At 39.8% G+C, this 16,840-nt stretch overlaps 1 protein-coding gene across 1 annotated transcript; it reads right to left on the reverse strand.

Annotated features, from left to right (window-relative positions):
- Positions 1-454: 454 nt before the first annotated feature.
- Positions 455-1,375, reverse strand: rgs5b (regulator of G protein signaling 5b; the record flags this gene model as incomplete). The annotated part of the gene is made up of 5 exons (XM_083889869.1): positions 455-631; positions 728-891; positions 1,002-1,063; positions 1,155-1,220; positions 1,332-1,375. The coding sequence occupies 5 exons, from the start codon at positions 1,373-1,375 to the stop codon at positions 455-457; spliced, it is 513 nt and encodes a 170-aa protein (XP_083745995.1).
- Positions 1,376-16,840: the final 15,465 nt, after the last annotated feature.

A 16,840-nucleotide genomic window follows, 5' to 3' on the forward strand; every position in this document is an offset into this window, starting at 1 on the left:
TATTCACAGCACTTAGTTTCACATACAGTACTTCAGATAAAATCATACAAAATACGAAGCAGCTTTCACCGACTTGTTGCACAGCACAGATTCACATCATCAGCAATAACTTAATAAATAAAGAATAAATAAACATTTCAATGCTATGGAGAGACATGTTCTCCTGGTGGTAGTGTTGTTGTGTGGAATTCATTCGTGTCTACGATCTGTATACGTTATTCCACTGTTGCTTCTGTCTCTTTCGGCGCGAGACGTCTCAGTCTGCTTCAGTGTCTTCTCCACGACGTCAGGGTCCTCCAGCTTCTAGCTTGGATGCTACGTAGAAACTCTGAACGCCAAACCGTGTCCACGTGAAACTCCTCGGACCGAGGTCTGACCTGTTCCAGTCTGCTGCGCGTCACAAAGCTTAATTTGACAAATCTGCTGCTTGCAGGGAAGTATTTTTTGTTTTTTTTTACCCGGTCTTGGACTTTCTGCTGAGCTCCAGGTAAAACGGGGACTTGAGGAAACGAGGGTAAGAATCTTTCTCCATCAGAGTGTAGATTTTGGATTTGGCCAGGTCAAAACAGGACTGGCCGAGACGCTCCATGTTCTCCTGTGTGATGGACTTGGTCACATGGTCCAGGTTCACCTGTGGAGACACGAGACGATTAGACGATCTGCACTTTACTTTGGCGAGGCGAGACGGAAGAAACCAACACAGCCAACGAACTCTTAGACGCGTTACCTCTCGTGGTGCATCCAGCCTGACGAACTCATCGTAAATCTTCTTGGCCTTCGCGGCCAGTTTGGAAGGTTTAGTTGCGCGATAGTCCTCGCATGCCAAGTAGAAGGCGATGTTCTCCTCGCTGAACTCTGACACGAGGAACGCTCTGAACAGGCACAGTCCATCTGGAAAACAGACAAAAAAAAAACCGTGGAGATTAACATCTGGTCGTCTTGAAACAGAATGATTGCATGATATATTTCACGTTGCGTGTGCAGTAGGAGGTTGTTCGTACTTTGGCAGGACAGCAACTTCTCAAAGGACTCTTTCCATTTCAGAGGTTCGTTGATATTTAACCTGCAACAGGAAAGCGTGAAAGTGAGAAAAATCACTTCAAATCATGTGTCTTTAATTCTACAGACAGACTTAAATAGACACTTCCTCTTACCTCTGTTTGTTGCATTTCTTTGACTGTCCAGTCAAACTTCCAAACAGAGCTTTCAGCTCCTTTGCCCTGCAGATACAAAAAAAAAGGACATATGTTATAGAAAGAAATGCACTGTTTAAATATAAGTGTGCAATCTGCAAGAATAAGACAACTAAACAAAGAGAGAAGTGATCTCACCTCTCCAGGCAGGTGATGGGCAGTGAGTCTAATCCTCTGCACATGATGAATAATTCCAAAGATGCTTGACGAGTGTTTGTAAAGTATGTTACAGTGCAGTTCCTTCCTCCCTCCTTGTTGATGGTGCGTTAGCTCGCAGCTGTTCTGCCTTTTTTCCTGTGGGAGAGCGACCTTTTATAGGACGGTCCACACTGTGACATCACCGCTCTGGGCCAATCGAACGCGACGTGTGGGAGTGTGGGAGGATGATGGGAGATTTTTCCCTCAGACGACTTCCTCGCCTCTCAACGGCACATGTGAGAGTTACAGTGACTAAACTACTTCCTCAGAACTCAATCATCTCTGCCCCCCATCCCCCACCCCCTCCTGAAAAGTTAACTCCGTGTTGTCTTTTCAGTAAGACCACATCATTCACATGAAGGAGAATAAAAAAATCCCCTACAGTGAGAATGTTTTGACAACTCTTGCTTTTAATACTAGACTAACTTGCATTAAAATGATGGGACGGGGAATTTTAAAGTGTCCCACATGAGTGACAGTTTGTTACGCCATTTTTAAGCTTGAGAAGCATCTGAAGCTTTAATAAAACATGTTAAACATTTTCTAATGTCTTTATGTCAGGTGCATAACAACTGTAGACAACAAACACATTAAAAAAAGGAAACAATAACTCTGAACAAATAAGATGTCAAACTGGCGGCTCGTGGGCCACATGCGGCCCCCAAATCGACTACATGTGACCCACCACTTAATATCCTAAAACATAGCCTGCAACGTCGTCTTCCTTTACCGATGTCCACATTATTATTTACTTAATTTAAAGGTGCATTATGTAATAAATCTAAAGCAACTGGACATAAAATCCTCCTAATATGTCACAGGAATAATGTTCATATAACAAACTGAACTCACCAACAACAAGAGTACAGACAAAATATTTGCATAAAAAAAAATATTTTGCAGACTGCAAATCATGTTTTGGCATGTGGCGCCACCTACCGCTGTCTGCCAATAATTGCAGTCAGTAGAGTCTCAGCTGCCGGGCAACCACGGGTTGCCAGTTAAGTCAGAAAACGTAACCTTAAAGACCTCGGTATTTTGATTTTGAACTGAACTGTTTCTGTCCACATTCTTACGTATGGCACCTTTAAGCTTTACTTCTGTTTAAAAAAAATAATATATATATGTATATGTTTTTATTGTGAAGTACCCATCATTGCACATTAAAACAGGTGCTTTTACTATGAAATTCAGTTTATTTCCTCATTTAGAAAGGCCCCCTTCTTGACCAGGCTGGACACCCAATGGCCCCCCAGGTTATTTGAGTTTGAGACAATGGTTCAATTATATACAATATTATAGACTATGTAGATCCATGATTTATACAGGATAGCAGCACTGGCTAAGATTAGATTCTAATTCATGAAAAATTCATCCTGTGGGCCGGATTGGACGCTCTGGTGGGCTGGTTCTGGTCTGCAGGCCGTACTTTTGACACCCCTGATCCAAACAGACCCAACAGCACTTACACGGTCATTCAAATTAATCAGTCTAAAGCGGTTATGGAGAGCCTCTCCGTCGTCTCCGGCTGCATGAAATATTTTTTAAATGTTCGTCACTCCGTCAAGGGACAGTGGAGACGGCAAGGGCTGTGATTGGTCCTCTAAAATCATCATTTCGGGAATTACTATTCCGGGTTTCCGGCTACTAGCACGAAGACGCATTCGAGATGAATCCAATTGAAAAACGCCTAGCTGAAGAAGTGAGGAAATACCAAAACCTCTATGTTACCTCCTAAAAATAGTACAAGGACGCGCAGTTGACAAGTAATTCTTGGTAATTCCACCAACACTGAGTGTGTAAAGAGATGGAAATTCTGATATGTTGGGAAATTGTATTGCGTGTCCGGCACCATGACAGAGAACTATAAGGACTCCAGGGGTCTCTGTGGTTACGCAGTTGTAGAAGTGTAATCACCACCTAAGGGTATTTTGTGGAAATAAGACTAATAATACAACTGCCTGATTAAACATATTCATTTCTCGAGTTGTTAAGACCTGTTAAGACCTTTTTAAAAAATAATACAAGTTTTGTGAACTTCCATGGAGATGGAGGGTCTTCAGGAAGCGCTTGCACAATTTCAGTCTGGATAATCATTCCGGTCCGTCTTATGACCAAACACATTATCGCTAAACGTACCCTCGGTGAGGAGAAAACTATTGTTCATTCAAATCACAAGGATCTAAATTTAGAACAGACTCAGAGTCAGCCAGCGGTAAACTCGGCTAATTGGTTCTTTCTTGTGAAGTTCACAGGAAAAGCACAGGAAAGACCTGGTATACTGTATAGTACTGTTTTCCATCTCACTGGTTGTTCCGTCAGACACACTGGTTTCCGGATGCCACCGGTCCAGATTAATAATCTTCTCTCCAGCCTCGGGTCTCAGAGGTCAGACAGGGAGAAAGGAACTTCCTGGAGGGAAACTGCAGGGAATCTGATTACAATACACGCAATACAACTGTTAATTAAGATGAGATAGGGTTTAGTTAAGAGAATCCATCATTACTCCTACTAAAGATAAATTCACTGTGTCACAGCAGCTCTGGGTATCAGATGTATCTTTGATCATTTTACTTTACAGCAGGGGTGTCAAACTCATTTTCACTGAGGGCCACATCAGCATAATGGTTACCTTCAAAGGGCCAGATGTAACTGTCATACAGAATAAATGTAACTAAATGTAGCAAAATATAATGTAAAATAAAGGTAACTACTCTGTAACATATTGCTAAATAACTTCCTGTATTTATTACTTATTCAATTTCACTCGTCGCGTGATGCATATACAATGATACTTTTGCGGGTAACTCAATCGCCATGCATTGTGGGAAATGTAGTTCATGGTCAACGCACGCCTTAAAGCAGCATAGACCTATTTAAAAAAAGATTTTTAAGACCAATTAATCACTCCCGGGCCACATAAAATGACGTAGCGTGCCACATCTGGCCCCCGGGCCTTGAGTTTGACACATGCTTTACAGCTTTTCAAAATGAAATACTTATTCTGTCACGTACTTTCTGCTTTTGAATTCTCATGACATTGAACTACCAATGTTTTTTCTCCTGCCATTCTCTCTGCTGAAGCCCTGCCCACTAACCCTGAGTGCTTTTTTTTTCCTTGCTTCTGCTCGCCCTGCGCATGGTTCTGTAACACAACATAATTGTGATCGACGTTGTTATATCACCATATTTCTCGTTATTACCTAACAGCAGACGATCTTGACACAGTTCTCACAAAAAGGGGCCGTGGGCAGGAGCAGATTATTCTGCAGACTCGGCTCTGAAATGACACAAACGTTACAAAATGGACGCACAATGGATTCATTGAAAGGCAAATGAGAAAACTGAAATTTAAAAAACAGGGGTTAGATGTTATAACAACACAAAGAGATGAACACTGGTCAACATTTTGGCTCTCGGGTCATAAACCGTGTCCCAAAAAACTGGGTCACCCGAACAACACGAAGCTGTCGTTTCATTTCCAGACGCTCATTTGCTCCTCGCCATTCATCGCTCGCAGTCGGCAATTTCGCTCCAGCCGAGTCTTTTTTTTCCCACAAAGAAAAGGCGCGGCGTGAAAATATGATGAGGTGCATTTGAGGAACACAATAATACAGCATATTTATGAAATCAGGGGAACTGTGTCTTGTCAAGCTGTCTCTCTGTGACAGAGAATTATACTTTTATAAGTATAATTTACATTAAATTATCAGTTGAATATAGATTTTACAAGGCTAACTGGTATTTTATCCTGGATCCTGTCAAAATGTTGGTGGTAAACTTTTTTTTTCACATTATTATTATTGGTTATTATTGGTTTTCACCAGAAAATGACACAAATATGAAGTTACCCATGGCAACTAGTGGATGCATTTTGCAGCTAAATCAATCACACAAGAATTGGTGTCGTACGGACCATAAACAGAAATGAACACCGGTCATTTTTCTGCAAATGCCGCTTCCTACCTGTTGGATGTGTTAAAAGTATTTGTGCATGTTCATGTCATGCTGGTCCTTGCAGGTGTGTTAAAGCTCACATAGAGTGGTCCTGTTGCACATATATGCTAGTTATGGAGGTCTACTTACATACATTAACTTGTTTTTATGGTCAAAAACCTCCTAGTTGCTGTGAATGAGCCGATAGAAATCTCTCCTTACTGACGCTCTCCTCAGCCGAGCTGTTTCAGACTGAAATCTCACACCATGAAAACAGACTGTGTTGTGATTGGCCAGCCAGCGTAGCGCCTTCCCAACTGTCTTGTGATTGGCCAATACCCGGAAGTGACATAATTTGCACACCAGCTCTCAGAAGCGCAGCTCCCCCCCTCTGGAACGGTGGCTGCACTGCTACTCATTATCAAAACATTGTTTTAACAATGTTTAAAAATAGTTTCGTCAAGATTCCCCGTTGCAGTCACTTTTATGACTTTGACCCGGAGTCCGACCCGGAGTCAGAAGACACTGTCGCTCGTGAAACACCTCCACAACGGACGTTATTCTTCTTCTATGGTTCATTGTACGCAACCGGATGTGTTTGTACTGCAGTGAAAGATACACTGTAGGTGAAGCAGAAAATTGTCTCAGGTCCCTCATTTGGCCCCAGAACAGCTGATTATATGAGTTAATGACAACAATGTTGTCAGAATAAAAACAAATGTTGCTATATACAAACCCTCAGGGAGGAGAAAACTATGCGTGCATGGCAATTAATGTTGTAGCTTAGGTGAAGCATGAATAGCGCTTTGTGAAAACGTGCTAACTATATCTAACATCAAACATAGCTTATGTTGCTCCAAAGTAGCTGAAAATGAGCGATTGTTGACTGAAACTGGGGAATCGCTTTAGCTCCACTGGGACATTAAGAGCTACAACTTTCTATTTTCAAATTGCCTTAACTTTACTGGCAGAGTTTGCCAAGAAAATAAAACCTTGTTGGTGGAAGAAGTCTCTGTTTCATTCTTCACCAGCAGCAGCAGCAGCAGCAGCAGCAGCAGCAGTAGAGAACACTGTGCACTAAAGTTTCCCTAACATGAAGAACTGCTGCCATTCATATTTGGCCTCTAAAGTAAAATATGAATCATAAAAAGGAGAAAAGTGATGCAGCGTGTATAAGACACCCTTGCAACTTCCTCTCCCATGGGCGCTGTTATGAATTTCCCTGAATATGAAATTCAGTCCCCAGGGCCGGACTTGCCTTTGGCCAGCCTGAGGTAACACTTATGACATGCCGGCCTGAAGTGTACTAGTGGTGCTCAGTACTTGCTCTTCCAAATATCTGTGCAGGGCCAACACATGGAGACAACACGTTAACTCACTCACACACACATTCACACCTATGGGCAATTTAGATGAAGAAAATGAAGAGCTGCAGTGTGAGGCAGAGATGCAGTTGAAGATCTTCAGCACCATGTTCAAGCAATTTCTCTGGAACTGAACTACTGATCTATTAAATTCATATATTTGACCTAATTGTCTTTATGTGCTTTGTTTAAAATATAATGTCGAATTATGCATTTTGTTTATTTATGAACGTCAGGACCGACTCTACTTCCGGCCTGAAGTCAAACGCTGCTTTCTGGAAGTGTCGCTCTCATGCAGGGAATCCACAACACAGGGGAATTCCCACAGTCTGACCATTTCCCAGCTGATGTGACCCCAGTCTCTACCTGGACCAGTTCCAAAAACATAAAAAAAAGAAGTTTTTCCCCCTCTCTGTCAATTCTCCTCCCTTCTCGCTGCCACAGACATTTGCTTCTATAAAGTTCTTTTTTTATCCAGTCAGCAGCATATCTCAATGTCAAATAAAGCAAAAGCACGGTAACACTTTAGATTAGGGAACACATATTCACCATTAACTAGGTGCTTACTAACATGCATATAAGTAGCTAACTAGCCCTTTATTAGTAAATATTAAGCACATATTAACACCTTATGTAGGAAAGATCTTAATTCATGTCGTAATAGAGGTAGAATAAGGTTATGTAGAATAAGGTGTTAATACGTGCTTATTGATAACTAATAAAGGGCTAGTATGCGACTATATGTTAGTAAGCACCTAGTTAATGGTGAATATGTGTTCCCTAATCTTAAGTGTTACCAAAAGCACTATTTTCTGAAGGAGAGTTTGAGTAGCACCACCTGGCAGCAAACAGATAATCTGCATATTCAGCTACAAAGCAGGTGGTCGCTTTCCTAATGCATCCAAAAGAAAGGAGCCTGTGGCCAACAGTCACCTGACCTCTGCCAGACTGTCTTACTGTATCTCTGCATCTCTGTATCTCTGTTTCATCAAATGTCAACATGGCCTTCAGGCATCTGGAGAGGCAGCAGCAGTGACAATGACAGTGAACCCAGAGCCTCTCTGTGTGTGTCTCAGTCATTTGCCAACAACTACGGCTGAATGTACACTGCCGTTCAAAAGTTTGGGGTCACTTAGAAATTATAACTTTGATCTATTATAACTTGTTTTTGAAGGAAAAGCACTTTTTTTTCAATGAATATAACATTAAATGAATCAGAAATACACTCTATACATTGTTAATGTGTTAAAAGATGATTCTTTTTAATGGAATATGTACATAGGTGTATAGAGGCCCATCTCCAGTGTTCTAATGGTACATTGTGTTTGCTAATGGCGTTAGAAGGCTATTGGATGATTAGAAAACCCTTGAAAACCCTTGTGCAATGATATTAGCACAGCGGAAAACAGTTTTGCTGGTTCTTTGACGAAAGCCAAGTTATTATTTTGAATTAAAAAAATCATTATTTCTACTCTTGTCAATGTCTTGACTATATTTTCTAGTCATTTTGCAACTCGTTTGATGAATAAAAGTTGTGACTTTTAATGGAAAACAAAACAATTGTATAGGTGACCCCAAACTTTTGAACGGTAGTGCATCTTTAATTATGACGCATTGGTGTTATCTAACACAAGCATGACTTATTTTTCATAATCTTAATTTGCAAGTCGACAGAGTCAAACTGAAATCAACTCGCTGAGCTCAGTTGTTATAGCTGCAGTCGGCGATCTCGTGTCCTCAGAGTCTCTTCTTGGAAAAGCAAATGTCTACCAGAAAAAAAGGTCTAATTTTTTCTCAAGAATACTCTGCAGGAGGCAAAATTGTTTGCACTTGATGACACCACGACAAATGCACCAGCAGGAGGCTGGGTACAGATCCTGCAGCAAGCAAGTAAAAATGGGAGGGGTATGTGAAGAAGCTGCTTTATGGGAAGTCACAGATTCTACTAATGTACTTTCTCTTATTCTGAAATATGGCCGTCTTATGATGGGGTGTGTGGGAACAGAAGGTTAACGAGGTGCCAGTAAACAAGACATAAATGTCACATCATCGTGATGAGGGCACTGGGGTCTCTTCCATATTCAGCATTTATTATATTCGTTTACCCGACCTGACAGGCGAGATGTGTAATGTTCTTTTCAAGAAACAAGGGACAAACTGAGCAGACAGGGGGAGTCGTAAATATATACATGCACAACACTCATTTTTTTGCTTACATTTTCTAAAGCTGGCATGATTATCAGGAAAACAACATAGGAAGTGGCTCACAGCACCTCCAGATATTCCACATTTGAAAATGCTTTTGAACTGCTAGAGGTTTAATCTGGAACAGAAACACTGTGTTACTCATACTAAGAACTGCTTCATGGTTTATATATATATATATATATATATATATATATGTATATATATAACAAACCTGAATAAAGTGAAAATAAATGAAACTACACAGACTAAAAAGTAAAGAAAAGTTCAAGGTTCATTATGACAAAAAATGCTATTTCGTGCACTCATCATAAGCAGATTTTGACCGACCAAAACATTAACTGGCATTTGATTAAATAGCAACCCACTGACTTCCTGTCTTACCTTCCTTTGTGGAATTTGAAGTCTCAAATTAAATGTTGGTGTCGCTGGTTGCCAGGTTTGTACGCAAGGCCGCAAACGCAGACACTCAGTGTTTTCAAAAACAAATTGGAACTCCTGAATATTTGAGAAAATGTAAATATTCCTTCAGTCAAGTCATTTTGAATCATTTTACTCTATTCTAAGCCGAGTCGAGTCTTTTACCAACGTTGGTCCATCAAGTCATCAAATGTGTGACTTAAGTCAGACTGACCTTGAATCCTCCACCTCTGCTGCTCACTAATACAGGTTTTAACAAATTTGTGAACCAAATTTGAGAGAAATAAGCATTTTGTTTGCTTTAATTTGTGGGAAAAAACATAAAATCCTATGACTTTGGATAAAAGTGGTGCTTAATTTATAAATTCAAGTTTTCTAATAAGCAAAAAGGTTATTAGACATTCTTTAGGGAGCGAATGAGGAAGTCAATGAAACGGTTTGTCTACGAAAAACAACCTACTGTATCACTAACAGTGTCACCCCCCCCCCTTCTTTCCATTACAGCAAAGTGAGTGATTAAATGTTTGTCTGCTTTTAAGCACTTGGGTTATTTTGTGTGATGGATATTCTGGGACAGGTCTGTTGAAAATATCTGGGCAAACACATCTGCTGAGAACACCGTCTGCTCGGCAACACTCGAGTCTCCCCCCTTGAGCTCTTCCTAGAACTTGACAGTGAATGTGGATCGTTAGAATAAAGGCGGGATTATACAATCGCACAGCACATTAAAAGGTCCAGTGTGCAAAATGTACGGCGGTTTATTGGCAGAATTTGAAAACACTACCCAAGAGTATGTTATGTATGTATGGATGATGGTTTTTTGTGGCCTTAGAATAAGCCTTTTATATGCACTTAAGGCAAAGGCCTTCCTTCTACAAACCTGTTGCATTTTATATACAATAATATCAATAAAAATAGTAATAATAATACAGGAAAAAAGACAGATCAGAACACAAACACTAACAAACAAACAGTCAGGTGGCAAAACCTGCAGCATCAAGTGTCACTTCAACAGCCAAACAACAGTATATGAAATCAAACATGGTTACTTTAAGTTATTTCTCTACATTTAAAGATTGTGCAATTATAACAGTCAGATCATTTATTACAGGCTTTGGTATTATCGGTTAAAACGATAAAAATCAGTTGCGGTCAATTGCAGCAGATCCTGCAAATTTCTTTTTTTAAAGCTGCAGTGTGTAACTTTGAATGTTAACTGTTACACGTGTTCAAATTACAAATGAGTTTGTGCAAGACATTACATACAACTATACGCAGCAGCGCTATTATTTCAGACACCAAGAATTGGGAATTTAGCTTCTCACAAAGGTCTGCTATTTAAACATGTGGTTATTATGATGATTTCACACGCGCTGTTGCAGGAAGCCAGCAAGAGGAGAGATTTGGAAAAACACTTGAAGATACAGTAGTTTGCATTTTTTTGGTCTATTCTGTTTTTACATTGAGACAAATGCTCAAACAAATGTGTTTAATGTGTTCTAATAGGAATCAGGAATAATGATCATGTAACAAACTGAACTCACCAACAACAACAGTACAGCCAAAATATTAGCATTAAAAAAAATCTTTTGCAGACTGCAAATCATGTTTATGTTTTGAAATCATGTTTTGGCATGTTGCGCCACCTACCGCCATCTACCAATCATTGCTGCCTAGCAACCGCGGGTTGCCAGTTACGTCTGAGCTACAATGGCAAGAGAAAACGAAACCTAAAAGACCTCGGTATTTTGAATTTGAGTGTAGTAACCGTTTTTGGCCACATTCTTACATATGGCGCCTTTAATTCATGTCGTAATAGAGGTAGAATAAGGTTATGTAGAATAAGGTGTTAATACGTGCTTAATGATGACTAATAAAGGGCTAGTATGCTACTTATATATGTTAGTAAGCACCTAGTTAATGGTGAATCTTAAGTGTTACCAAATCCTGTTAATACACTATTTTTCAGTAAATTGTAAATAACTGCTGGATATTGAAACTTATTCTGGGAAAAATCGCTGACTCACAGGACATTTTCTGGCCCTTTTGTGGTTAAAATAAGCAAAAACGTCCAGAGGATTAGGTGTTCAAGTGTTTAACAACTGTCTGACTACAAGTCTGCATGTGCCACAAAGCTCCAGATAAAAACAACACATAACTTAGCAAAGCACTGCATAAAGTCAAAGTCTTTTGCAAAACAGACGACTCAACTCTGTTGCAGAGTCTCTATCTGTGAGCGTATGTAACTGAGGAAGTGCAAGGGAGAGAAACTTAAGTCTACACTGTCGGGTTTATGTGGTGGGCTTTGATTTATTTTTAATGCTGTGTGTGCACAAGGCCTCTCACAGTAAGAGATCCGTTATTTTTGCCCCATCTCTTCCTTATGACACGCCAGCTGGCAATCTCTGCATGCATATAACACGGGGAACAGCTCAGTTCTCATGGCAAGCCAATAGATAAGCATACACAGAGATGTTCAGACACATGAATAATTTGAACCTCTCTATGGAACTTTTTTTTTTTGCTCATCCCTTCACTAACTGCAGATTAAAGCTGAAATCATCCAATGTTACGACAACACTACGAATGATCTGTGGGTTTCTGCGAGACCTTGGTGGCTGTTTTTGTTTTATTATTCTTCTGTAATCACTTGTTTTAAAAGGCACAAAGAAAGTATTCACTTCAAGGTTAATGGAGAAGCATCGTGGAAAATGTGCGCAGGTTTGAATCAGTCAGACGGGGCAGATTTCATGGATGTGGACGCTTAGCTGGGATACTGAGGTACAAGAAACAATGTGGTAAATATACAGAGTCTTCAGTGGTCAGCGGTCTGAAAAGACACTTTTGCTCTTTACGTGAATGCAATCCACCTTTAAAGGTGCATTATGTAATAAATCTAATGCAACTGGCCATAAAATCCTCCTAATATGTCACAGAGACTCAGGAATAATGTTCATATAACAAACTGAACTCACCAACAACAACAGCACAGACAAAATATTTGCATTAAAAACAATATTTTGCAGACTGCAAATCATGTTTATGTTTTGAAATCTTGTTTCGGCATGTGGCGCCACCTACCGCCGTCTACCAATCATTGCAGTCAGTAGAGTCTCAGCTGCCGAGCAACCACGGATTGGCGGTTACGTCAGAAAACAAAACTTAAAAAACCTTGGTATCTTGAATTTGAATGTAGTAACTGTTTTTGGCCACATTCTTATTATGGCACCTTTAAGTCACTGCAACAATGCACTTACAGTATACTGTAAATAACCTGCTTCTTTATGACGTTTTGTACGTTTGAATGCGCTGTAAAATCCATAAAGCACCTTTGACAATATTTAAAAGAAAACTTAATTGTTACTCGTATTAAAATAGTAATTATTCTTCAGATGATCACAGCAAATGTACTGTAATTAAGTGCAACATTCACATATCTGTACTTTTACTCCACTATATTTCCTCTAACTATCTTTGTCACTCGTTACTACCGATATAAAATCAGAAGAAGAAGAGTTGGTCATGGTCTGTATTTAAACTACAGTTTTGTCATTCACACGCTTCAACATGGGGTTAAGTGTCTTGCTCAAGGACACATGTAGACTAGCAGAGAGAGGAATTGAACCCACAACCCTCTAGTTGAAGGACAATCCTGAAACCTCACAGTCAAGTAATATTATATATATATATATATATATATATATATATATATATATATATATATACATATATATATAATAAAAAAAAAGTGACTTCAACTTCTACCAAAGTCATTTTCTGGTAAGATAATTTTAAGGTACCAGCCTTATAGTGACATTTGAGACATTTGATGTTACATTATTTAAACATATACAGGTTTAAATATCAATAAGTGATCAAATACAATACCATCATTTTCCAGGCTAAACCAACTATGTAGTCATTTAGGTTTTGGATTTACTGCAGAGCTGCAAATGTGTAGATGTGTAGTGAAAAAAAATAAATAATAATAACGTAAACTAATAATTACCTTAGTGAAGATATATTGTAGCTCATTGAACAGGAGTTTAGCCTCCACCTCACAATCCCAGTATCAACATTAGTGACAGAGCAGAGCTAATATTATGAAGTGTAACCTTTACACAGCCGTTTTGTGAGATCCCAATTAAAACAAAGGGCAAACAAATACAGGGACCTTGTGAATGAGATGGTTAGAAAACACTGAAGATAGTGGGCGACACAATAATGTAATTAAAATGATAAGTGCCTCTGATTTGCTTCCAACGTGGCTGGATTCTTTCGGAAATATACTCCCACTTGTGTTGGGAGGTTGGAGTGGAGGTGGTGGAAAAGGTACAGGTCGCTCATTAAAGAGCATGATGACAGTTTCACATTGTGCTTTATTCTATTGAAACCACAGCCCACACTGTACAGCAGACTCTCAGTAGTAGCTCAAGGTCACCGAGTGCCAGCGTGAAATGTCAACGCTCACAGCAAAACAGTGCTCAGCTTCCTTTAAGACTGAGACACCGACGATCTAAATCGGCAGCGGCTCACAGAAGAAGAAACATCCATCCATCCATCATATTTTTCCTCCACTGGAGGGTGCTGTGTCTATCTCACCTGACATAGGGCGATAGACGGGGTACACCGTGGACTGTTCGCCAGTCCATCGCAGGGACACATATAGAGACAAACAACCATTCACACAAACACACACGCATGCACATATTAGCCCTGAAAGTCTGATGACTTTGCAACAAGATTTTAAAATCAGCACAGGCAATTATTGGGGGTGTTGGTTCAACTCATACTTCATATCTGCATACAGATGGAAGTAATGGGATTAAATGTGTAACCTTATAATTTAAAACGGATGAGATGTTTCACAAAAACTCACAAAAATTGAGTTTTGGAGTGCAAAAACATGCAGATTTGTGGATACGGCAAGTTGGACACTCTAAATTGACCATAGTTGTGAGCATGGATGGTTGTTTGTCTCTATGTGTCCCTGTGATGGACACATAGAGACACCCTCATGCGGAGGGTAAAGCGGTAGAAGAAGGATGGAGGGATGTTGTTGGAGAGAAAATGTTACTTCGCTTCATTTCTAAAAATATTAAACATGCCATAAAAACTTGAAGAGTCATATTTTAAAAACTATCACTCGATTAAAGGGTTAATATATTTGGGAATCTGACCTTGAATTTCTCTATACAACAAAGATGGGAAATATTTTTTTTTTTCTCTCTCTTTTATGGCGTTATACATTCCTCATTAAAGCTTTTAAAAACCGACATCCTTTAATTTAGAATGATTAAGACAGCGAAGATCAACAAACTTCCCATATTGCCACATCCCATGATGCTCAGCGTATCACATGGTCATGTGTGGGAAAGTTGTGCTCCTCTGGGAGGAATCACATTCATCATTTGTCACATGGGTGGCAATATTTATATATATATATATATATTTTTTTTTTTTATCTAAAAGATTCAATATTGTGAAATCTGACAGGAACTGCTTTCCCTCGTGAGATGAGAGCATTTTTGAAATCACTGTGGGTTTGTTGTGGAATTACAAAAAAATACTGTGGTACAACTGTACAACCACAACTGTGGTACTTAATGCACTGGAAAACTAAATTGCCGCTCAAATACACTAAGATAAGATAAGTTCTACCAATATTATTCATCAGTACACATTGGTAATGTGTCACCTGTCAAGTGACGCTGGACAGATGTGGCCGTCGGTGGATGAGTGGTGGAATGAGTCATCTTTCAGCAGAAAGGTCAACCTTTCAATGTGAATGCTGCAGTGATGCAAATAGATGCGCTGTATCAATGTGTGTAATTGGGGGAATGGCAAAACTGTAGCGTACGGCAGATGTCAGTGGTCCAGACCATTTCCCATCATCTGATTATGCGTCTGTATTTTGAATTTGAATGTAGTAACCGTTTTATGCCACATTCTTACATATGACACCTTTAAAATCGGATTGTATTTGTGAAATTTGGAAATATGTCACAAGTTTGCTTAGCTCGTTTTTATGAAGAAAAAGAAAAAGTTATTGCTACTTTATTTCACTACTAAAATTGCAATATAAAATCAATCATAACTTTGACTCAACAACACATACGAAGACCATACCAGGCACAGATCTAGTACTAAAGGGGTGACCCTTAGGTTTTTAAGGGTTTTGCTTCTCACAGACACATACAAGAACACACACAGACCCACACACGCAAATTATATCAAAACATGAGATACATGAATCTCTGATTCAATCTCGGGACATGCCAAGGACTGAGGACTGGGGTGCCCCTGAGGACAAATTCACTATCGCTAATTGCAAAACATGACTAATTCTAATTCTGCACACAACAATCTGATTACTTTCCACCTCCCGAGAGAAAGAAATCAGTTTCCCATGAACAGGAAGCTCATTCCATTCATTCATGGCCCTCGAACAGACGGCTGATTGTGCTGAAGGCAGAGCTCTGTTCCTCCAGCAGATGTCAGCCCAGCCACATCTGTCGCTTGTAATCACTGTCACTTCCTGTCAGCCCCAGCAGCACGCCCCTCTCTCTCTCTCTCTCTCTCTCTCTCTCTCTCTCTCTCTCTCTCTCTCTCTCTCTCTCTCTCTCTCTCTCTCTCTCTCTCTCTCTCTCTCTCTCTCTCTCTCTCATGAATGCACCACTTCTTAATTTTCCATTTACGGAACAATAACCTGTCAACTCAGTCTTTTTAAATTCAGGGGGAATTATTAAAAAAAACAACAGCAACAACACAACGCAACTGAAGAAAAATAAAGAAGGCTGTGATTTCCCGTTGAGCCAGTGATGGAGACTTAAAAAGCAAATTGCATTCGCTCCTAACGGCTGCTCTGAGCTAATCATTGGGCACCGAGCACAAATGAAGCATTAAATTCAAGGCCTGAGACACACTTAGTGCTCTTTGCGTCATATATAATAGGACTGAGCGTGCACGACTGTCTGCGAGCGCCTGAATGTGTCTTAATTTTAATACATAAACTCATTTTTTTGGCAGATATGCCCGATGAATAGAAACAAGCAAGATGATGCTGTTTTTGTTTTTGCCAATCAATTTATATATCCAGCAGAAGTCCCTGGATACTTTCTTACTGCCTTTGTCTTCCATCTCCCCCCAAAGGGCCACATTATCCTGTGTTTTTTTTCCCACCGCCGACAACAGAGAACGTGTTTGCGGTGCTTTCATGTGTTATCCGCCTGGTGCAGCTGTGCATGTGTAGGTATATTTGATCATGTATGCCAGCAATTAGCTTGAAATATATTCTATGTAACTCAACTGCTGTTTCTCTCTCCTCTCCTCTGAATACTTGAACAAAAAGCCAAGGTGAACGCGACGCCGGCACAAGCAATTTCATTGAAGGAATGCATTTTAGCGAGGGGAAGTTTAATATGTCTTTTACTATAAGGTAGCCTTCTTCTAGACCTATTTTGTCTACAGGGGAGTGTGATTGTGACCTAATGGGAATGGATGATGGCCTTAAGAGCACATGTC

Source organism: Microchirus variegatus (assembly GCF_963457635.1).
Source record: "Microchirus variegatus genome assembly, chromosome: 5".
Lineage (NCBI taxonomy): Eukaryota > Metazoa > Chordata > Actinopteri > Pleuronectiformes > Soleidae > Microchirus > Microchirus variegatus.